The sequence below is a fragment of the Dermacentor albipictus genome, chromosome 7, assembly GCF_038994185.2.
Source record: "Dermacentor albipictus isolate Rhodes 1998 colony chromosome 7, USDA_Dalb.pri_finalv2, whole genome shotgun sequence".
Lineage (NCBI taxonomy): Eukaryota > Metazoa > Arthropoda > Arachnida > Ixodida > Ixodidae > Dermacentor > Dermacentor albipictus.
The window spans coordinates 41,626,394-41,650,456 of NC_091827.1; the positions used below are offsets into that span (position 1 = coordinate 41,626,394).

The 24,063-nt window shown below is 44.1% G+C and overlaps 1 protein-coding gene across 1 annotated transcript in view; it reads left to right on the forward strand.

Moving 5' to 3' along the window:
* LOC135920980 (uncharacterized) overlaps window positions 1–15,365 on the forward strand; it is a 377,473-nt gene extending 362,108 nt beyond the window's left edge. The window contains exons 5-6 of the mRNA XM_070521926.1: window positions 11,015–11,187; window positions 15,135–15,365. Of these exons, the coding sequence (XP_070378027.1) occupies window positions 11,015–11,187; window positions 15,135–15,173 (212 nt within the window). The 3' untranslated portion in view covers window positions 15,174–15,365. The remainder of the gene's footprint in view (window positions 1–11,014; window positions 11,188–15,134) is intronic.
* Window positions 15,366–24,063: the final 8,698 nt, after the last annotated feature.

The window sequence follows — 24,063 nt, forward strand, 5'->3', positions numbered from 1 at the left end:
CAAATGAAGAGCCACTAATACCACTCAAGAGCAAACTGATTGATTGATTGATTGATTGATTGATTGATTGATTGATTGATTGATTGATTGATTGATTGATTGATTGATTGATTGATTCATTGATTCATTCATTCATTCATTCATTCATTCAATCACTCATTCATTGACTGATTGATTTTAGTATTATAACGCTGCGGTGGCAAGAGATACCAGTGTGGATGGTTTCAGACAAATTTTGCCCACCTAAGTTCTCTACGTGCTCCTAAATCTACGTAAAAGAACGTTTCAGTGTTTCCTTCCCATGGTAATATGGCCTCCACGACCTTAATTCGAATCCGCGGCCTCGTGTGAAGAAGTAAAACAATATGGCCACTGGCCCACCACGGACGGTTGTGTAGCGTGAACCTCTGGTGAAATCGACAAATGGTGAATGCAGCCCTGCGTTTCGACACCGCTTTTAGCGCAACGATTGAGAAAATTGATGATTGAAGGAAGAAAACAAGCAAATATTGAAGAAATTTAAATTCTAGAGCTTTCTTCTTTTTGTTTTCTTTCAATTGTGGCGCTAAAAACTGCACCTCCAATCAGAACAAACTATTATATAGCCTAACAAGAAGTTTTCCAATCTGTCTCATATGTTTATACATGTGTATCTTTAATCCGATCAGACTTTCTTTTTTTCCCGTGAAAGAAAGCACCTATACCGTCATATCAGCGTACACATGCTCACGCACACATACAAACACACGCACAAGAGGCTCGTTGTTCGCGAAAACAGGCTAGATGTAGCAAAGGCACACCGGCAAGATTTCGACATTGTTCGACAAAAACACACAGTAGTGCTCGTCTCAGGACCGGGTCCCCTATTGAGAAATGATCAGCGGGCTGAGCATCGCTGTCGCCAGAGATAGAAGAGAAAAATTCGTTGTTTTTGGGAGTCTGTATAACCTTTCAGAAACGTGTTCACGGGGGCAAAATTCAGGCGCATCTACAATGAGAGCACTTCCAAGAAGGCGTTAACAATTATCCTGGTTTAGTCTTTAAAGACGACCACTCTTCGCTGATGTAAGCGGGTACATGTTTATCAGCTGACGTCGTCTCTTTAGGTGAAAGGGTGAACTGGTTTTGTTGGTATGAATTCACGTTGTCCTCTTGATATATAGTTGGTGCTCATTCTTTTTTTCTCCGCGCATGCATGGGTATTGCTGTGTTTTCGATCAATTTCTGTATTCTGTGGTAAGCATTCTTGTCAACAGATAATGGTGGGAAACAGGTGAGCTTAGGAAAAAAAAAATTAATTTGGTGTTTGCATGAACCAAAAAAAGAAAGAACATAAGCAGTTTTCAGAACTATTTATACACGTCGCTCGTGAACGTATTCTTCTGTTTATTTCCGTGCCTAATTATTTTTTCCCTCTACGTGTACTTCAGCCATGTTTCATCCTCTTCGTACTATTTACCATTCAGGGAGATCAGTGCCTTTGATGGTTGCGTGCCCGCAAGCAACCGTAGGTGTCCATGGAAAACGCGCAGCTTCGTAAGAATTATCTGGAAATACTAGCTTGTTTGAACTCCACTGTCTGTTCATTTAACACTTATTGAAGCATGCGCGTTCATACTTAGTTTAATTACAGTTGCCTCGTAAAGTCCATTTGCATACAAGCTGTAGTATAAGAAAGCATAAAAATAACTTACTTATGTGAGGCTTCGCTATCACAAACACCACACCAGCGCAGCTTGGGGCAGGCCAGTAAAGTAGTGCCAAACCGCACACTTAGTCAAACTTTTGCTGCGCTTGCCACAGGTCGGCTGGTCTCTGGTGTTTGCGATAGAAGAGGTAGGCATATTTTTTTTCTACTGCGAGAAATAAGGCCGCTAAAACGAGCGCGCGGGTTTTTTATCGGAGAGCAATGGCGTCACACCAGGGTGTCCCCACCGCTGAGTTCCTTCTCGTCTACTGGGCTCCACCCACCCTCGTCGCGTCGCTCTGCTGTGCGATGCTATTTTTATGCTCTTCTTTCATTCTCTCTTAACTCTCTCTCCCCTAGCTTGGCGAAGCTGCTCATGTCAAGAGAAACCCAGCCAGGTTCTAACAGCTCCACCACAACAAATATTTCTGATTAATGTATCTCAAATTCCTTTATTAAGCATCAAAAAATACTTGTACCTATTCACAGACGGCTGCGATAGAATTATCGACGAGAAGCAACGGCGCCCACCACAGCAAAATAAATAAATAGAGGAGGAGTTCATTTCGTCGGGAGCAGTGTGATGCAGACAGTGAGGAGCTAATCAAAAAAAAAGCTACAATGTGCCAGCCAGGGTACGAGATATTCGTACATATTACCACACGCTACCTTCGAAAGCAGATGAAGGAAGCTGTGTACACTTCCCGGTGGGATAGACTCTTCAAATTCAAAAAAGGGAACAGATGAGTCGGTAAAATCATTTCTTGAAATTAGAGCACAGGTGTACATTCGTTAGCCTTTTTCTCCCTCCTGACGCGAACGCATTTCCTATGCGAGGCATCCGGTGTATCTGCGATCTGGTGGCATGATAAATTAGTTTTTGGCTTGATGAAAACAAAGCTTACGTAACAAACGTTCCCGCAGCGGTGGGGAAGACTTATTCAGGTCAAGCCCTGCTTCTTAATTAGCAAACTTTGAGAGCTCCCAAGATCACTTTTCTCGGCTGATACACGATCGCGATTCGTGCACTGACAGCGTAGTAATTATTTTCACCGAGCGGCTCACCAAAACTTGCCCGATTGGGATGCCTTTAGCTTGCCTGGCCTGCGTTTTTTTTTATAGTAAGTAAATGGACATTGCCATCGCCTTTCATTGTATGCCTTGCATTAAAGATTTTTGAGGTTTGTAGGCTAGAAAGCGTGCAAGAAAACGAATGTATAACACCCATAAAATCTAGAGATATATACGCCTTTTGGGCCTTCTGGCGTGATAATGTAAGTCTGCTTAAGCTTCGCGCACGTCTTCAACGAAGCACAGTAAACAAAAATTATACATGATGAGGTTTTGCGTTCCACAGTTACAAAATGGGCTATCAATTATTTGTCGTACTTATGATTTAACATTCATGTGTGTTAACATGCGCCAGACTAAAGATTTAACATTAATGTGTGTTAAAGGCACCAGACTATATTCTTCTTCTTTGGGGGGGGGGAGGGTCATATGGAACGGCCACGATGACATTGAAAACGTGTTGGAAGTTCCATCTATTTGCTAACTGAGGGTTCTATTTGTGTTTACTTTAAATGTGCCGGTAGTCCTGCTTTCTCATGGAAGGCGAGATACGCACTGCTTATAACCTTTTAATTATTTGCAATTGTTAGTGTAGCGTCAATATGATGTATGTTTCCGCATTACAAAAAGAAAACAAGACAGCTCACTCCAGCCATAACAATGTCGCCAAGTCTGTACATAATAAGTATTATATTACTTCTTAGCATACATGATCAAAGTGATAGGTCCCGCCCTCTGCCGCTCCATCCACCATACACAGTCAAACGCCTGCAATTAACTCACCTGCATCGCCTCATGCTTTGGGTACTGTAACGACCGTATGGACCATGTGGCATCCATATTAAACCAGACGTCAGGCGTAAGACCGTCTTTCTGTAGTGGAGAAGGGCGCCACTCTCGCCCTTGTCGATATCAGTGTATCAAACAGTACAGTCCGGCCAGTGAATAATATTTATTTTCTGAGAGACAGAAAATGCTAGGTCGTTTCGCGAAGAGCGCTTCAGTTCTTGAGAATATACGTGCGAGCTTTATTTAGCTAGGTTACATCGCTACCTTACACGAATCGTCGATGTTTTCAACACGTTCTGAACATTCCGGGTGATCAGTTAGGCAAAGGAAAACGCATTAAACGAAACCGCTTCTCAACTCGAATGAATAGCTTTTGTGAAAGCAATGTAATTTTTTTGTGCGTAACAGTCTCTGCGAACCTGATTGCTGACACGCCGCGTATTATAATTCCTAACGAAGTTCTGTGGCAAGCACATTCTTTCGATGCATGGTACAATGGTCAGAGAACTTAGGCTTACTTTCCAGAAACCTCGGGGTACATGATTGCTATTTTAAGGTGCCAAAAAACAACGGCACACAACAAAGGACAACGGGACAGAGCGGGATACACTGTCTAGTCTTTTCTTATTTCTTTTCTTGAGGATATAGAATGCATCGACGTTTTTTTTCTTCTTATTGTAGACGAGCCACCGATTTTGTATTCAAATGGAGACACTACTCTGAAAATTATTTGCTAGTCTTTTTTTGCTAACGTTGGAGGCATATGTTATTGTTTATTTCTTTCATACACATGTACGCAAGTGTTCTCTTGCATGCATCCTCAACGAGGTGTATGCGTTTTGCCAGCAACGTCGTTATGCAAATGTGACAGTTCTAGTAGACGACGCATATATCTTGTGGCAGCAGACGACATTGCAGTCCGCCCCTCAACACATGGCGTCTGCTCTGCATCGGGTACCCGCGGGATTTGGAACATAGTCTTCACTTTCTTTCTTTTCCCAAGTCTCAAAAAACATAAAAGGTTGATGTTCGGCTGCCTGCACATCAATCTTTTATTCTGTGTATTGCACTTCGTACTCCTGCAACACTTTTCCAGCCGTGAACGGACCTCTTTCAGCGTCTCTGAAAAGCACAAGTACTCACCTCCCAACATGTATCCTGCTTTTTACTGCGCATTGCCCAAAATTTCATGTCGAAGTTAACTTGGCAACGATTAGATAAACTAATCACCCCAAATAGCAAGTAAGATGCAGGGAGAACGGTATGGAAGTATATATATCGTGAAATTTATCTGTCAGTTTATTTTTGACGATATTGAAACGCAGACTGGATGTGATAGAGGAAACAAAACAGAAGTATGTTCCTAACGTAAACAACAGAAGAAGCCAAACATGTTAATAGGGGGAGAGGGGGGGGTGAGGTGGTGGCAGAGAGGAAGCAGTCGCATAAAATAAGCCTCTTGCGTGTACTTCGCGCCTCCAGTTCCTCCCTTCGTATTTTATTGCACGTATTTCAGTCTCGCACTTGCTTCGCATGGGCGCCTGGCATATCGTTGGGGGCGCAAGTACCTGCAAGTTACAATGTTCACCGAAGTGAACGAGGTCAAACCGCTCTCGGTAACAACTACTTTCGAGTTCCCCAGGAGGAGCTGCGACCTGCTAGGTAGTTTATCCCAGAGGAGGTTGCCCTGCGTTCTCATCATCTGCATTGCAAGTCTGGTGTTGCTTTTCGTCGCGCACTTCCTCAACTCAATTTCCACATCCCCACCGCAATGCTCACCATGCACTTCACTAGCCGGAGAAGAAAAGCCTGCATGAATTATGGATTGCGGTGGCCACCCAACAGCCATCTGAAGCAAAAATAGAGGGGCTGCTGGCGTATCTCGCTGAAAGACCTCGAGAAACTGCATGGTTGTGTTGTACCAGTCTTTTCTTTCTTTTGGGGCTTCTTGGGCTCCAGTGCTTGGTTCGGTACAGCAATGGCAGCAGCAGCAGCAGCAGCCTATATTTGTATCCACTGCATAACTAAGGGTTCTCTAAGCGATCTCCAATTGTGAAAATCAGCTAGTCTTACACTAGTTGATTGCAACTTGCGCCTGCAAATTTCCTGATTTCATTACCACGCCTATTTTTCCGCCATCCTCAACTGCGATTTTCTTCCCTTATCATTTATTCTGCAACTCTAATAGCGTATCTGTAAAGTCTGTTGTGGTTTACTGGAAAGCTTCAGCCTGCATCTCTCCTAACTAAGAAATGGTGGGCCTTGAAAGTTTCCTTGTTACGAGTTCCTACTCCTTTTTTTGTTGCAAACGGAATTTTTCAGATGTGGACCTCACGCGTTGAAGTTTTCATGTTAGCAAGCCTTGTTGGAACAGAGTCGGCGCGTGCTACAATCATCACCCTTTGTAGAATACCTTGGCTTTGCACGTTACGCGGTGAAAAATATCTTTCACATATAAAAATTCAAAAGCACTGCACTAGGTACAACGTAAAAATTGTGCCAACTTATGACTTCTTTGATGAAAACAGTGACAGCACCATTCACTTGTGGCTTCGCAACAATAAAGACGCGTACTAAATTACCTCATGCATATACTCGATAACATTCAGAACAGGTCGCACTCGTCCAGGTGAACGCCACAACTGCACCGAAATACTTTAACCTTGTACAGACACGGTCTCGAGGCTCGCAAGGTTGGGCACAAAGTTTGAATCCTACTTGCCTATAGACCGTGTTCAGTGTTCAAAAAGGACCCTGCCTATTCTACATAACATTATTCACCCATCTTTTACCCCAACCCCTTTTTGACGCATGTAGTTATCACCACTCTCTGCTTCAACCCATTGATGGATGCCCCTGCCGCTTACGCACTATATCGCAAATCTGTTGTGAATGTCGGTGAAGGCTATAGAAGACGCTGATGCTATCAATCCTCCGAAATTTTCTCTGAGACGTCAAATGAAGGTATCGTCATTTCTCAAGTCTGTCGACAACGCATGTCCGGTATCGGGATTCCTCAATGAGCTCCACTTTCAAATTCAACATTAGATATCTGCTCACAGTCACGGTGTCGGCTTTCAAGCTTCGAAGCCAGATGTAAAATAATGTAGGCCGGTAGGCTCGTCGAGTTATTGCAAGATAATACAGAAAGTCCTTGCGAGCATGAGTTGCTACTAGTGGCGATGCAGGGACAACACGAGGAAGGCGGGAGATGGAAATGCAAGACGATGGGCGAAACAAGAACGAGGCAAAAGCGGGAGCCAACGTTTCGACAAGTGCGCTTATATTTTTTCGAGGCGACATACGCTTCTCTCGCCATAGCACATTTAGGTAGCGCTGTTTTAAAGGGCCCACACGCCCTCTGTTTGCAGAGGGCGTGTGGGCAAGGCAACGACCGAGGACGTGTTAGCAGCGAGGTTGCCGAATCGAAAAGAAAGGTGTGCTATTCATCGTTGGTGGAGCAATGTGAGGTAGCGACGTGCGTCAGCTGGTTGACGTGTCACTGTAGGTTCTTCTTTCGTAGAAAGGGCCTGGACCACGAGGAGGGAGGGGGGGGGGCGGATTATCTTTTCTACTGGTGGTGAGTGCACTATCGTCTCTCTGCTGGAGAGAATAAAAGAAGCGGCAGAAAATGGTGCTCGTGAAAAAAGTAGCAATAAAATAGAATACACACGTAAATCAGACAACAAAAGAAAGAGAAGAAAAAAACTAAGCAAAAGACAAAGCAACCTAATGAAAATTTACAAAGTGCTGTTTCCCATAGCATGAAATTGAAAGGCTTGAAAAGGCAACAGCACTTAGGTTATTTTTGATTGCGTTGCTCAGTGTTTTCTTTTTTTCTTTTCTTTCGTCCGTTTCTTTTGTTGTTTGTTCTATATATTTATTCCATATTTTTTCCATGAGCATCACTTTGTGCCGCTTCTTTCATTCTCTTTTCTGTATCTGGATAGATGGCATAGGATCGGGTCACTTAGCTCAAGACAGGGATAAGTGAGTACTCCTGGGAGGGCCCTTCGTCCAGCAGCGGAATAAATTAGGCTGATGATCTCTGAGCCGTCTGAGTGCCTTTCCCTTGTTCTTTTAAAAGGGAGAACACCTGCAATTACGATGAAATGAAATGCTATATCATCTCGCTTTCCTGTGATTAACACGAAACACGCGCAATACCACTAATTAGAAAAGAGAAGACAATTGAGGAAATAACAGACGCCCATTTCTTTATACATATGCGCTTGAAGAGAATATGCAAGACATTGAGATGGGAAGGTAATTTTTAACTCAACTTCGATGTCAAACCTAAGACTTTTATACCAGCTGGCGGACATTATAGGGAAACGAAAGCGCTTCTGTATGTAATTGTTTCTGTCTATTTTATTGATGTATACGAGTGCTTTGTTCCTTTGAAGATAGGCCGAACTTCTAATATTTGGGATGCCGTGTCGGAATGGAAACCACGCGTACTCTGTTCAGTCTTGTGTAGAATTTTACTAAAGGTATTCAATGATGTCCGATGAACGAAAGGGCAAGTAGAGAGCTATTCTTTACGTCCTAGCAGTTTTATTTGGATGGTCTGGAATTATACTCCTTCCTTTCACTGCTTATAACATAAAAACAAAACCTCGAAAGTAATGTCGAACTGTTAGTTTTTCAACGCAGAAATGACACTCATATGACTTAATCAGGGAATCACGAACTTAATTGTTTATTATAATAAAGGCAACCGATAACACCCGCACGTCTGTATGGTATTTCCCAGAGCCATGTTCACAATGACGACTTCAGTCGATTGTGCATTTTAGAGACTTGCATGTCCTCAGCGCTCCATAGACAATACCCAATTTACACAACGAGATTCCAAGTGACTGCTCACCGGTTCCTGGTCTCTGTTTGCCCTTAAAAGCTGCAGGTAAAAGGTAGAAGTCCGAAGTCGACATACCACAAGCGCTTGTTTCAGCGTTCGACCTTCGTTTGGTCGCCGAACATCAGACATTCCCTTGTTCGCTGCCTAGAATACATGCTGCTGGCTCCCTCCAAAGTATAGCCTACTTCGGCGTTGGAGAGAACAGTGTGTTTATTTTTTTATCTTTTCCGCTTTTTCGCTCCTTGCTGCCAGAAATATTGATGATTGGGCCTGATTGCATGTGGTATTGAAGATTGCGTCATTGCGACACTGTGCGTATTCTTTGTTCTCACTTACTGTTCTCTTGTGCCGCTAACGGCGTACTTATATCAAGTTCGAAAACATTTTTTTTTTCATTCTTGTTTGCTAATGTATTTCTTAATTGCCTGCGTATTCTCCGATGCTGTCACAATAATACTCATCATTGATTTGAGGTTATTTCACAATGAAATAACATACAGAGCAGTGTGCTCACAAGTCACTGAAAATGATTTTGTGCCAAGAAATGTACTAGCAAGCATACTTTTGCTGCTCTGTTTCAAAAATATAAGAGCGACGAGCATTGAAACCACAAAAAAACTGATACTCCTGCCTCGCTTTCTCGGTTTTTGCCATTTAACTTAGAAGGAAACCTCTTTATATGGGTACAGGGGTAAAGGCTATAGGTCAGCATTTGACCTAGGTGTTGCGGCAGGAGCAATTTCTGGAGAGAAATCAGAGCTAGATATGAGTCAGGAGATGAGCAGATAATTGCGCAAATTGTTTACGAGTAGCTATTTCATGGAAATGGTAAAAAATATATCCACTCTCAATGGTGGACTTGTTTTCCAGCTGCCGCATTTCCACAGCTGCTACATTCTGGTCAAATCAGCGGGGGAGACAGGTTTTGAAACAAATAAAGGGCAAGCAATTCATGTTCTTCCTGGTGTGTCTTTCCCGGAGTGAAAAAAAAAAAGCTCGCAATGCCATCGCCATGTAGTTCGATTCCGCAGAGACTTGCGATACGCTAGCCGACTGGGAAGGAAACCCCGAAGGGACAGATAGACGAAACTTAGTGCGATAGTGCGGAAGTGTTTACGTTGCCAGAAAAAGAGACAATTTATTTTCCACGCTTTCATGAGTGCGCCAGCAGTGTGAAAACCCTGAAAATAAAGTATGTACAGAAAGCTGAGTGGAACTTCTGTATTTATGAATGTCTTGCTCTGTTTTTTTTTCTTACTTATTCGTGCACTGTTGCCCTTTTTTGTGATGGCAAAGTAATTTAAACAAGAAGCGCAAATTACGGAAAAGAATATGCGGTACTCTTTGTCGGACCTTTCGACGTACAAGTAAGAACTTAGGAACGCAATGGCGTACCAGCAACGGCTACGTCAAGGTTGATTAGCATGTCTACAGGCCGTCCACTGTTTTCGTATGCGCCATGTCACCAGCCGCTGGTGTTATACTGGTTATGGCGTTCTGCTCCTGAGCAGGAGGTCCATGCTTCAATTCCTGAATGAGGCGGCCGCCTTTTGCATGGCGGCTAAATCGGTAAACGCTCGTGTGCTCAAACAAGATTACAAGTTCAACAAATCCGATTGACTAAAAATTACTCCGGAGCCTTCACCATGGCACGCTCATAATCTCATGTGGTAATTTAGGAGGTTAAATTATGTAATTAGAGATTCACTGTGTATATTGTACTGGAATGCTCACGGTGTGCGCATAGATATAATTTACGAAATTGATTGTTTCCGGAAGCGTGTTTATCAAACCAAGGTTTTGGTAATGTAGAGTAGAGCTCTTCACCTTAAGATTCCCACGTATAATTGATAGAGTGATCAGAATATTGCGTTTGACTCGCAGTATAAATTAAGCAATACTTACAAAAAAAAAACTTCAATCGCTTCATTTTCAGAGGACAGCTCTACCGTGCTTGACATATTTGGCTCGTTCCTCCGAGGCGCAACGTCGTAAAACTATTCTAACGTGTTTTCATTCCGTTTCAGCAACCAGGCCTGAACAAAAGGTCAACACTATTTCGGGCTATCCCTCCTCCCATCGGCCTTTCTCTCACGTGACGTGATCAAAACCGCGCTAATTCCCCATCTGATATAATTTTTACGCACTAATTATTAAGCTAAACAACAGAAAGAAAACTGTTATTTACGATTCTACGCCTGTTTCACCACGAGCCCTACGCTCTTGGTCAAAATGTTACGGGCAACGCACAGCTCATCTGTAACGCGAAATCACGCAAGTCCATTGAAAGATCAACCCATCAAGAGTGACACGTATGTAATAAATTGATTTATTATGCACTAAACAAAACTGAGATTATCTTTTTGTTGTTAAGCGGAAACTGCTCCATTTCAAAAAAAATCTCAGATAACCAACCAGCAATGGCTCTGACACTAGCCATCCGGAGTTACCGGGGAGGATTGGTTCCTCTACGTATAAAAAAAGTTGGTGGCAGTACAACAATGTAAAACCCGTTCGGTGCATGTACAACATCACTCTCTTCGCTGAGGTTTCATTATAGCCATATCTTCAACCTTTCTTTGCACACCGCTGCGATTTTCGACCAGCCACCGCTAAGAATGCCAGGGGAAGCGGACCCATCGCAGACTCCACCACCGCACTCCTCAACCGGTTATCTGCATTCACTGCACTGGCTCAGACCCAACGCAGCCCTCTTTACACATACTTGAGCGCGCTCTTCACTTCTAGTCTGCCAATTACACTAGGCAAACCTGTCAAGGTAAGCAATGCTTTTCGCTTTCAAATAAGTGACCTCCGATAAAGGAGAATAACGTTTAATTGGGTGATAGAAATGGCCTAGTAAATCACCCCCTGACGCTTGCGTCAGCGACTACGTACATGTGACGTGAGAAGATGGAAATAGCGCTTGAAATGCATAGCTTTACATTATACGTGTTGAATTCGCTTGTTGTAAAAAAAGCAAAGGCAAAGAGTACAATCTGGCTATAAAGGTCGCGGAAGCAATTCACGCCCTGTAGGCGATCGATTCGGGGGAAGCAACGTGCGCCTGTATTTACCACGAAGTGTGACATATTGCTCGAAGCAAGCACTGCCTATAGGCCCGAGCACGCTCGCGTACGTGGGCGACAGTTTGATGGAAAAGCTTGCATACGAGGCCTATCGATTGCTTTTGTCGATACGGCAAGCGTGTTTTCGTCCCGTGATCATTTTTCGCGCCATTCGTGTCTCCGACTAGCGCCAGCCTTTTTGTTCTCGCCCGCCGTGGTTGCTCAGTGGCTATGGTGTTGGGCTGCTGAGCACGAGGTCGCGGGATCGAATCCCGGCCACGGCGGCCGCATTTCGATGAGGGCGAAATGCGAAAACACCCGTGTGCTTAGATTTAAGTGCACGTTAAAGAACCCCAGGTGGTCAATATTTCCGGAGTCCTCCACTACGGCGTGCCTCATAATCAGAAAGTGGTTTTGGCACGTAAAACCCCAAATATTGTTATTATGTTTGTCCTAGGAATGCGAGCCTACGCGAACGGCTGAGGTGCGTTGAGTCTTGGGACCCCGAGTAGGTTGGGTTTATTTAGAGGCTGAGTGGGAGTCCTTTAGTTGTAGATTACGCTTTTTCTTTTCTATATGCGCTACTTGTTGCACGCCAGGGAAAAACTAGACACGACATCTCAGACAGCTTTGCACTATTTGCCAACACGTACTATGTATAGGTTCTGCAGTGCAGGCTATAGTTGAGACCTAGTTCCTCATGCTTTCGACATACTTTTGATTATTTGGGGAAGGGGCGAGAAAGTTTCACGACGAGGATCTGCTAGCCGCCTGGTTAGCTCAGGTGGTAGAGTGGCTGCTCCGGAAAGGTGGTGGTCCCGGGTTCGAGTCCCGAACCAGGACAAATTTTTCTTCAACTATGAGGCTTTCCTTTCGAATAAGCCTTATGGGTTTCCTTTGTAGCAATTGCTACGAACGGGTGGATGTCTGATTTTCCCTTTATTCATATTTATATTTGCGTTGTGTTACTACTCTTCGACATCATTTCAGTTATATAGACAAAATTCTATGACACAAGTAGAATTGGTTGTTTTCTTCCACGATATCATTTAAAATGAGGTTGGCAGCATTGAGATGCCAATACTTATTCCTCACTCTAGGGCAAGCAAAAAATTAAAGAACGGAAAACACAGCCAATTACTGAGTAGACTGTGGGGCCACGAACGCATGCAAAATTCTAGAAACAAGTGGTACAAGCCACGAAAGAGAGCATTTGAACACGCATGCACAAACATTTTACGAAAGCTCTACGAGTAACGTACTTTTTCTTAAATGTAAACGAGTACTGAATAGATTGAAATTCTCGCAGAAGTTTGCGGTTTGGTGGTCGAGTGGACCAACACAACTACGTAACAATGCACTTGCCTTCATAAAATATACACATGAACGTGCATGAAGCAAGTATTACTTGCAGTTCTTGAGTCGACGGCATGTTTACTTAAAACTCATGACTTGGCACGTTTATGGGGGTTACAAAGCACCAAATCAAACCATCTTGCATTCTTCTCACGCCGCAGTAGCCATGTCCAAAAACTCTAGACAAAAAAAAAATGTGTTGTGCCCTTACACAAAAGAAAATAACTTTTCCTTTTCCTTATTTTCGCGCTTTGACATAAGATCGCGACACAGAAAGGGAAGAGCACATTCATGTTTCCTTTTCCGCTTATTCTTTAGATATTGTCAAACCACCCCGAATGAGTGACTGTCAACAAATCTTTGCCGTCGTCAAGGTCATTGTGCAAACAAGCCGCTCTCTCCGCTCTCCATTCCACGCATAGAGAGATGTTGGCGTATTGTGTGATAAAATGGACGCTTTGCTTTATTTTTATTCATTTTCATGGCGCTGTCCTTATGTCACGTGCACACTTTATAATGACCTTCTTGTCTCGTAGTTGGAAGCATCAGCTGCCTCAAAAATACGCCGTTACAAGAAACGCAGCGGGTAAAAAGTTGATCCGGGGAGGCAAGCATCCGCTGAGATTAGACCTGCCATCTGGATGATCGTTTGGGTGCTCCCTCAATTTTCCATTTAGAAGGAATTCTTGTTCCAAGTCGCGCGGTGTTTTTTCGCATTTACATATTTACGCATTTACACATTTTACACATTTCGGCGTCAAGCTAAGTGTAGTCTGCTTATTTGTCACACAGCGTCTTTGTCACGCTGTCAGAAAACAGCCTGTCTCGCTTAACTATCGCAGTGGTTCCAAACAAATCAGTTGAGTATAACCCACAGTGTAAGATACGTACCATTAAGGTGGGCACACTTCTTGGCCTGCTTGCAAGACGCGATCGACCAGATAGGGCCAAACTACACGTATGGGTGCCGGCGCGCAAAAGGTCGCGCCCACGCGCCTCAAGCATGAGCACGTCGTACAGGACAAATCGTACGTGTTGAAGCGCCGCGTAAGCACAGGTGACAAACCTTATTCTAACGCTGTCTTCTCCAGACAAACATCGGCCTCTGTCTGCGTCACTAAAATACCAAACAATCTCTGCCAAGGCGAAAATGCGTTTTACTTCAAGCGAATATGTGAGCCAAGTGGACTTGGGCTGTCGCGCCCCTTCTATAGGTTCCAACCGTCACTCCTCGCGATGCCTGGCAAATGCAAGGCGAGCGGGTGCCAGCTTTAGCGCGCCGGCAAGCGCACGTGTAGTTCGGTCTATAAAACAGCAGCGGCGCGTCTATCGGCCCTGCGACGACAGTGGATGCCTATCGGCGGTACGACGCGATTTCAAGACAGAAAATGTTGTATTGGTTTTATCTCTCGTTGGTATAGCCGGCGCCTCCTCTATTTTTTCAATGCCAGCCAGATGCTGCCGATCCGACAGTTCACCACCCTCTCGTATAGTCCTTTTCTATACTCTCCTCCGTCGACTATCGTTTGCACCTGTTTTACAGTTGTGGGGGAGAGTAACATCTGGGTGGCGCGTCACGACGGAAGTCGGAGGAAGCCTGACAGACGCGTGATAACCTGACAGACACAGAGACAGAACGTCTACAGCTTTTTCTTAGGAATAGCAGCGGCGCGCGCTCAGACGCACACGTGACGCAAACAGTCGTACACCAAACAACATACACATAACACAATGACAAACATAAACAGTCGTACAAGAGCGTCGCATCGCGACAACTTACTAAACTAAGGCGAACCAACGGCTCCCACTGGGGAGCGAGCAATTGCACTGGCATTGAAAAACTAGAGAAGGCGATGCTATAGCAACCGGTGCTTCGCGGGAAATCCGAAGTGATTGAGTGACGCACGAAAGTGGGTCACCACGGTGAGCGAAGAGGGTGGAGGAGAGTGCATCGCCACGACGGAGCAGATATGACGACGCGACGCTGGGTGTAGACGCTGTTGTAAGGTTGCTTTATGTTAGGCCTCGTTCACGCTGTCGTCAAGCGTTCCGTCCCGTCAGCGTCACATCAAAGAAAAAAGTACAGCAGGCGCGACAAAGAAGTTGAGGAATAGGCGACGGTGGTGGTGACGTTGACAGCAGCGCAGTTTTGTATAGTGTTGACTGACGGGTCACGTGTACGCGTAGAACTAGCAAACATTTGCGCAGCCTATCCGCCAGCCCCTGCTGTTGCCAGCTTCAGCTTTCTAAGATGATTGTATTTAGTGACGGCTTCTTAATTTTTTATTGGTCCATATTGCAGGGACGACGCTCCGTCACCGCGCTGGCGACAGAAACGTAGATCACTGCTCTACGTCGCCGGTGACCCGTATTCGAGGAGAAAACGACCCGGAAACCCTCTCTCCTGTCGAAAACCGCTGCCATGACGGTGGCGCGACGGAAAGTTTTACGGCGGTGCGAATGAGACCTTATCCGCGCTCCTTGTCCATTGCATCGGTTGCTCCCCCGATACAGACGGAAGGAGAAACAATATTTGGAGGTAAGCCCACCACACCAAAAGTACAACGGGCATAGAAGGTCAATCAAATATAAAAGAAAAGGGGTCGTCGTTACTGACGGTCCAAAAGAAACTTAGTAACATAAGCCAATAAGAGGGGGTTTTAAGATTCATGTACAAAAGACAAAGACAATGATAAACAGCCGGGCAAAGGAACAAGAGCTTAGAGATTGCCAGTCGGCCTCTAGAGACTGTGAAGGAGTACGTTCATCTAGGTCAGTTATTCGCAGGAAACCCTGATCATGATAAAGAAATTCACTTAAGAATAAAAATGGGTTGGGTCGCATACGGCAGACACTGCCAGCTATTGACTGGAAGCTTACCATTATCATTGGAAAGGAAGGTGTGCAATCAGTGCATTTTACCTGTGCTGACATATGGGGCAGAGACTTCGAGACTGACAAAAAAGCTTGAGAACAAGTGATGGACCGCGCAATGAGCGATGGAACGAAGTTTGGTAGGCATAACCTTAAGAAACCGAAAGATAGCGGTTTGTATCAGAGAGCAAATGGGTTTAGACGATGTTCTAATTGTCATCAAGAGGAAAAAATGGAGCTGGGCATTTCATGTAATGAGCCGGTAAGATAACCATTGGACCATGAGGGTTACAGAATGGGTACCAAGCGAATGAAAACGCAATCGAGGATGACAGAAGATTAGGTCGACCGATGAAATAAGGAAATTCGCGGGCGCTAGTGGGAATCGGTTGGCGCAGGAAAGGGGTGATTTGAGATCGTAGGGAGAGGCCTTCGTCCTGCAGTGGGCATAAAACAGGCTACTGCTGCTGATGATGATGATGCTGCTGCTGATGATGATAATGATGAAGCCAATAAAATTTTTAAAAAAGGTTTTCAAAGCTAAGCCAATGAATGAAGACGGAGTGAATGGAGAAGTATAACGGGACAAAGTGGCAGAGTTGATTCACTGAGTATCCCGCTTCTGAAGATTTAATATTGATTTTTCCTTAGGCAGTGATAGGTATTCATCGTGAGTCTGCATGTTTATATGCAAACATGTAAGACGAGAAACAGCCAGCTTCAACATAGGAAGGAGAGAACAGTGGAGAATATTGGAGAACAGCTCCAATCCGCATTGGGTCCATGGACATCTCTAGACCCATGTTGAGGTGAACTAGCCAGGAACAGAAGTGACGGGTAGCAGACCTACAAGCGCAGAGAGCTGGAATACCAAATGAACCGCATAGCGTGTGTACAGTGTGAACAGAGTGAGAATTGTAGGAGGAGGGGTAAAGAATGAGGATACCCTTGGAACAGAGCATAGGAATGAGGACGTTGCATCAGTTAATGCAAAGTGACACGGGGCCTGCCCCGCCTCGGTTGGTGTTAACAGTGAAAATGGCCAGATATGGGTAGTATATCTACCCACAGCATAGTTATAGCATAGCATAGCTAGAGCAATTGGTAGTATTTCACAGATCATCATGATCTTCAGCCAGGTTACGCCCACTGCAGGGCAAAGGCCTCTCCCATACTTCTCCAACTACCCCGGTCATGTACAAATTGTGGCCGTGTTGTCCCTGCAAACTTCTTAATCTCATCCGCCCACCTGACCTTCTGCCGCCCCCTGCTACGCTTCCCTTTCCTTGGAATCCAGTCCGTAACCCTTAATGACCATCGTTTATCTTCCCTCCTCATTATGTGTCCTGCCCATGCCCATTTCTTTTTCTTGATTTCTACTAAGATGTCATTAACTCGCGTTTGTTCCCTCAACAAATCCGCTCTTTTCTTATCCATTAATGGTACATCCATCACTCTTCTTTCCATAGCTCGTTGGGTCGTCCTCAATTTCAGTAAAACCTTTTTGTAAACCTCGAGGTTCCTGCCCCATAGGTGAGTACTGGTAAGACGCAGCTGTTATAAACTTTTCTTTGTTGTACGTAGATGTCAGAGGAGCAGAGCATTGTTCGCGTTTTGTCGCAGCCTCCTCTTATACCATGTATTAGAAAAGAAATAAAGGCGAAGCTAGGCATAGCTTTTACGCACATATAAAAGTATTTTACAATTATACAGTGGCAATTGGTACGCCCTTATTAGGGCCTGTTCTGAAACCGTGACCTGCTCCAGACTTTCCTAAAGGAGATTATGTGCCGTCCTCAAACGATCTCTTACATTTGAAGTACCTTCAAAGTACTGGCTGTGGGCCATGCGCTTCGAACTCGGAATCTTTGTTTCAATTTCGCCCTCAATTACCAATTTTAATCCTCCACTGCTTTTCTGTTTCCACTTGTTTCTTCTCTAAGTTGCAATGCCATTTATACTGCTAGGATACTTCACGCACATTCAGCGGGCTATCTGTCTGTATCTCTAGATGCTTCGCCGCCAACTTAGGCTACTGCAGAATCCAAGGCCTCACATGAAGAACATGGGGCTTATTCGCTGGGGGAATTATGTTTGAAACCAACCGTGAGACCAACTTGGCTCAGTCGGTCTGTGCCAATGGCAACGTGTAACTCTTCAATGAATGCCTGTGACGCAATCTGTGACACCTCTGGGTACGTGTCACCTCTTCAAATACAAAAAAGATCAAGTTTAAAAAATACTTAAGGCAGGGTGGAAACTGACTCGAGTTGTATATATCCGGACAATATTCCCTGCTGATATATTCCCAAACGTCTCTCCAGAGTAAAGCGCTAGAAAGGAGCTTAACTCCGTACGCGTCTTCTGCATCTGACGCGCTTTGATGGTTACAGCAATGTGTGTGGCTGTATTGCTTCAATGCTGATCGAATTAACGTCGGCTGTCACCATGAGATTAGTTATGGAATTTTTTATTGACTTATTAATCACCGAGCGTGGCAGCTGAGTTTATATACACAGATGGATAGATGGCCTGGATATGAAGCCGCAAGCAATATCTTCCAACCTCCCCACCAGATCGCTGCCTGCACGAAAAGACTATAGCTGATTGCGCTTGGTTTGGTACCGCTGTACACGCTACCAAAACACATGTAGCTTTACTGGAGTACACGCATGTTAATGAGGCTATGCATCACTTGGGCACTAGTGCTTCTGTCGTATTTGTGCTTTCGTTGACTTCGTTTTTTTTTCATACCTCAGCATCTCATGAGTCACGCGTCTCTACGCGTTCTAGTTATCACTAAAACGTTTTCCGCTTCTTTCTTCCCGCAAGCTTAATGGAGGGTAATGGTGTTCACTGAGCTCTTCGCTTGCAAAACTTCCTCTCGCTTGTGTTTAAAAAAGAAGGGTGTAAGATAGGGCTTGGTGCTAAAACGTGCTTTAAAGTTTGCTTTAAGCTTTAGAGCATTTAAAGAAGTAGCAGGTAAAAAATTATCCGCAAATGTGTAGCAAACAAACTGTGACAGGGTAAAATAATTAGCTACGTTCATCTACTGAAATCCACGACTGGCGTAAGTAGCTCTTGAAATATTATAAACGGTGGCGCCACCATCCGTCAGTCTTTCCCGCGCTATCAAAAGCATCCATCTTATACTATAGTAACCTAAATGTTGCATGTAATAAACTGCACAAACTGTTCTGGCCATTTTCGCGTTGGCCTTTATTTCCGTTGAAATAAGAAAAAAAAATACATTTATCCCTCACAATGTTGGCGGCTACCCCTTTTCACGTAACAGTGGTTACATTAGAGGAAAAATATTTTATGTAAGTAACGTTGTAGGTTTGCAAAACCTAGAGCAGATTTATATAGGAGAGTAAATAAAAGCCCACATATAGTCCTAGAAATACTGAATCATTCCAAGACAAAAGGCGCATAGAAATGCTGAAGCTCACACTATACTGAGTATCATTATTCAAAGAGTTCCGAGCACGTATGCAAGGGCAGTATGTGATCTAAAATACACGCGTACAGATGAAGATAAATACGCAGATGAAATACTCGACGCACAGAGTCACAACAGTTAAAACAGACCTTCATCACCCAAGGTACACAAGTAATATCATGACACATATATTAGACAGCAAGCAAACAAGCACACATAAATACAAAAGGTGAAAGTGGGTTGCGTTTACAAAATTTTATCCTATGCGGCATTTCAAATACACCTTCATTATGATTGTTTCTTGAGAAAAGTGTGGAAAACCATATAACGTTTTCCTTTTTTCGGCGTGCTGCTTTCGATGGGCAATGACCGGGTAATTCTATCAGAGCTAAAGGCCGGTGGGGATCAAATACATGCTTCTTCACCTCTTATTTTTTTTACCTCAAAGTACACCGGCCCGTGCAGTAGTCCGGGGAGTTTCGCGAGAAACTGGCCGCCATTCCCGCTCCTCAGATATGTCTTAGGGAAGCTTAGGGAGGCGACGCATACACCATGGTCCCCATTTGTTCCGCTCGTCTTTGAAGTTGATTGCGCGTGAACGCAGAACTATCTGCAAGGGCGCCTTCCTTCGTATAGCCAGAATGCAAGCCTCTTCCAATCTGGCCCCGACGCTCTGTGATCAGATTGTCGATGTAGGCCACGGGGCGGGAAAGCTGAGGTCAAGTAGGCAGACGACGGGTAGGATCACGTTATTCATGCTTGATAAAGTTGGAAAGCGCTTCCTATAGAACCTCAACTTTCTTTACTGAAATATTCCTTGAAACGGCTATACGCTCGGAAAACCCCACGAGAATCCCACTGGGAGGTTATTTGGAGAGCGGGGAACTCCACTTTAGAGAAAGGCCCGATGACGTCTCTTGCTTCAGTCAAAAAGCAAAGAGAGTGTATTTAGAATCACTCCGTGTTTCTAACCTGCTTGATAGCTTGACATGGGTCGATATTGTGGTCGTGGTTTTGTGGACTCGTTATAATACGTGCTTTACCATCTCCATTTAACTAGAAAATGAAGACTGGTAGAAATAAGTAGCGAGTTCGTACTTAAACTAGAAAATGAGCATAAACGAATCGAAGACTAAAATAATTCACGGAAAAAGCAGGCTTTAACCCACATTTAATGTTTCGATGGTTAGTCCGCAGAGGTCTAACCGCCATACGGTGCAGTTCACAAAGGCAGAGCTGAATGTTGGGGCAAGGTGTTTTGATTGTATCAACGTATTTTCGACCAGGGTCTGGTAACTTGTATATTTTTGCAGCCAAACAAAAATATAACCAACATGCAATTTTCTGTCTGCAGCATAACAGTGGAAGTATTTCCATACAATCTAACAACGCACAAAGTGTCGGCATGCAGAAAGCCTGCTGAAGTAAAAAGAAAAGAAAAGAAAGTAGATTGTTAGGGAAGGTCGGAGCTTTGAGAGCGATCCGGAGATCGTAAGGCCTCGCCTGATGAGAAGAAGGGGCCCCGTGATCGATCGCGGAGACACGGAGGTAATGGCGGTGGCCTACCGCGGACACGCGCCTCATTTATCCGATGTGACAGTGCGGTAATACAGGACCGGTGATGACCTTCGTGGAGCATTTGATACTTTCTCCTCCCCCCCCCTTTTGCTTTTTTTTTTCGTGGGGCTAAGTTTTTGGTCCACAAGGCCCAACTTTTGTTCTTCCATAACCATCTACGAAAACCCGTGCAAATCGGTTTGCCCTATTATTTCAGGCGTTGCATGCTCGTCTTTGAATTATCATTATCATTTATACTATAGTTAGCCCTGTACATCAGACGAAAATGAGGTTACGAAAACTGAACGAAATAAACACAAAAATAACAAGACGAAAAATAATTTCATATGCTGATTGCTACTGCATCCCGTAGCCAAAAAGCAGCTGCGAAAGAGTGCAAGCAATAAGCGTGCTAGAAAATTGCATGACATTGCAGTACGCACTGCAATGCGCACTGGCGAAGAGAGATTCTTCAAAGGTAAGTAAGGTCTCGTTAAGCTAAGCGGCCACCAAATTAAATTTAAGATTCCGATGCTTGTTCGCTGGGACAATGAGAAGCTGTTCGGCCACTGAAGTGCCCTCTATCCTAAAATCTAGGGTACAAACGAGGTGCCAGACAAGATAAAAGTAAAAATTACAATAAATGGTAATATTTAACAACTTTAATATTTCCTGAAGTGAAAGATTATCACTAGAGCAAACAACATAGCTGACGGTTGCAAAGTTATAGATAATTGTGGCATGTATTTTATTACATGTTCGGCCAAGCCTCTCTTGAACAAACATCAATATCTCAAAGAATGCAAGCGATTAGGTTAAAAATATGTTTGCGAATCGTAAGGAAGCCACGAGTAACAGGTGCATCTCCGCGAGAATTTCTACAATCATGGGATTTAAACTGCGATCGTGCGCGATTGGTTGCCAGGGTCCAGGAATAATTTCGGGCTGGCACGCATCATTATGCCGTAATCGACTTGCACCCGTGTCTGTACACCAAAGAATCTCTTGAGCACCTTTAGTGTTTTCTTGTAACTTATCTGCTATTTTTCTCACAACGACGGGCAAAAAATCTAGAAAACAGCAACACACGCGATAGGATTAAATCGTTTTACTCTACAACTCATTTGATGCTACTACTAGCAGCGTTTAGTAAGAGAAAAAGTTGAAGTTGATGAGCTCGATCTTGCTTTATTCACAATAATACTAAGTAAAATGTGTCCCCAGAAAGCTGAGGGGGAACAAAATTGTGTTTATTTGAAATGTAACAACGTGTCAGCTACTAAGCTCTTGTACAAAGTACTTGACCCCTGCCCTTAAACGGGTGTTCCACGTTCACCGGCTTGGGCCTGAGCCACCCTGGCTAACACTCCCCGGGCTAATCCTGTAAAAATAATTATCGCTCAACAAGCGTGACCAATCAATACGTGAAGTGATTCTTTTCCGTAACAATGCGAGATGCAACAGCGTAGCTTTCACATTTGACAAATTAAAGAAAAGGGTTGAACACCCCTGATGTACCAGTCATATAGGTCTGGCGTATCGTGCCAGGACTTTGCTTTCTCACGGGTCAATAAAATAGGCCCTGCGAGTCCAACGATCCAATAATGCAGTAGAGGAGCATTTGCGCATCTTGTTGCTGACGCAACCCGCTTCTTTTTATTATTACGGAACAAAACGCTACCCAGTTAATCGAAAAATAAGTTTATGAATGCGGAGGCTATGTCGAACAATAGAGCGACACTTCCTTCCTTTTATACCACAGTAAAAAATTTTAATCAAGCTTACATATGATCAACCCTCGTAATTAATATGGTGATGTTATTGATCTCGTGGTTGGCAATACATTCTTCAGTTTAAAGGTGGTGATGGTTAGTAGCTTTTCATACGCTGTCTTTCACTTTCGCGGAACTGTTTTGTCCGCAATAATGAATGGCATACTACCAGCCGCCATCTTAACTAACGCTGTTAACTCATTTTTTTTTCTCTTCGGAACTTGGTTTTACTATCTGTTTCTCTTTGAAGCGCTCTCAAGTGACGCTTCAGCGCACCGAAATAGATGACTCCTTTGCCCCCATCCTCTGGTCGTGCCGTACGTTCCCGCTGCCGAATGCCCAAGCCTGTGTCATGCTCAGCGCCGCAATTTCGCTAAAGATACGACTCTCAAGGCGCACCGACAAACTTCGATGAACGGTTGAGAAGAAAAACCAAATGAAAGCGTAGTTCCTATGTGAAGATTACGGAAGTCAAGTACTAGTGGTGTTCAGCAGAGCACGACACTTTAAAGCCGCCATTCCTGGGAGTTTTAATCTGCTCCCAAGGCGCGCTGCGCGAGATAATTATCGTTCGTTCTTTCTTTCTATGGAGGCGCTCGAGAGCAAGTCGGTGGTGGGTAAAAGACCGGAAAAGGCGCAGACTGTCCCTCCTCAGTTTGAAGTTAGTTTTCAGCAGAAGGCGTCAAATAAAAACATGTGAACAATTTATTAGTTCTAGCCCCATGAGAATTGCCCTTCTAGTGTCGTGCATAATCTTAAAAAGCGAGTTTTCTAGAGACGGATTAGTTATATACCGCACCTAGCACATTTTGGCTCTGTTCGTTGTTTTACGGATGGGTGCACGAGTTAGGCGTCCTCCTAGAAGCTGAAGGTTCTGGCATGCTTGGTTCAAAGCACTAGAAAACGGACGGACTTTGCGAAGACGTTATTTGATGTTAAGTGCACATTTACTTTCTTCTTCAAGAAACCAACAAGATCGCATATTCCTAGTGGTTGTCTGTTTTGTAGACAGAGCCTAATGATGCCGATTTATTTTACTTTGAATGTAGTGGAAATGTTGCTTTCTTTCATGTAAAGAAAGGCTAAACAAACTGAGTTCTTACTGAATTGCTATGAGGATCACTCCGATATACATGAATGTTCCTTTTTGAATTCTGGCATTCTTCAGGTCAATGAAAGGGTCTAAGGAGAGATATGCCTAACTGCTTCCTATTCCTGGATAGTGGACATGATATCTACTGCGGCGCACACTTACGTACACCTACGTACACCTGCACCACGTCAGGATACACATTGCGGTGTTCAAGAAACTATTCAAGGCGTATGAGTACCGGGTGGACTGCGTGGAAAGTTGCGGCCAGATCAAGATCAGGAAGGCTCATTCATCGCATGATATGCAATACGCGACTTTCCACTTTCGTGTAGGCCCATCACTGTGTCGTTATTAAAGCTGTAATATATTATCCGTGGGACTTCTACGTTGATTGAACCAAATCTTGAAAATGCGAAAAACAAAAAGCTATCACTATGATTCAATATAACTTTTTTTTAGGATGACACATTGCTTCGCTTTGTGTTTGACATGA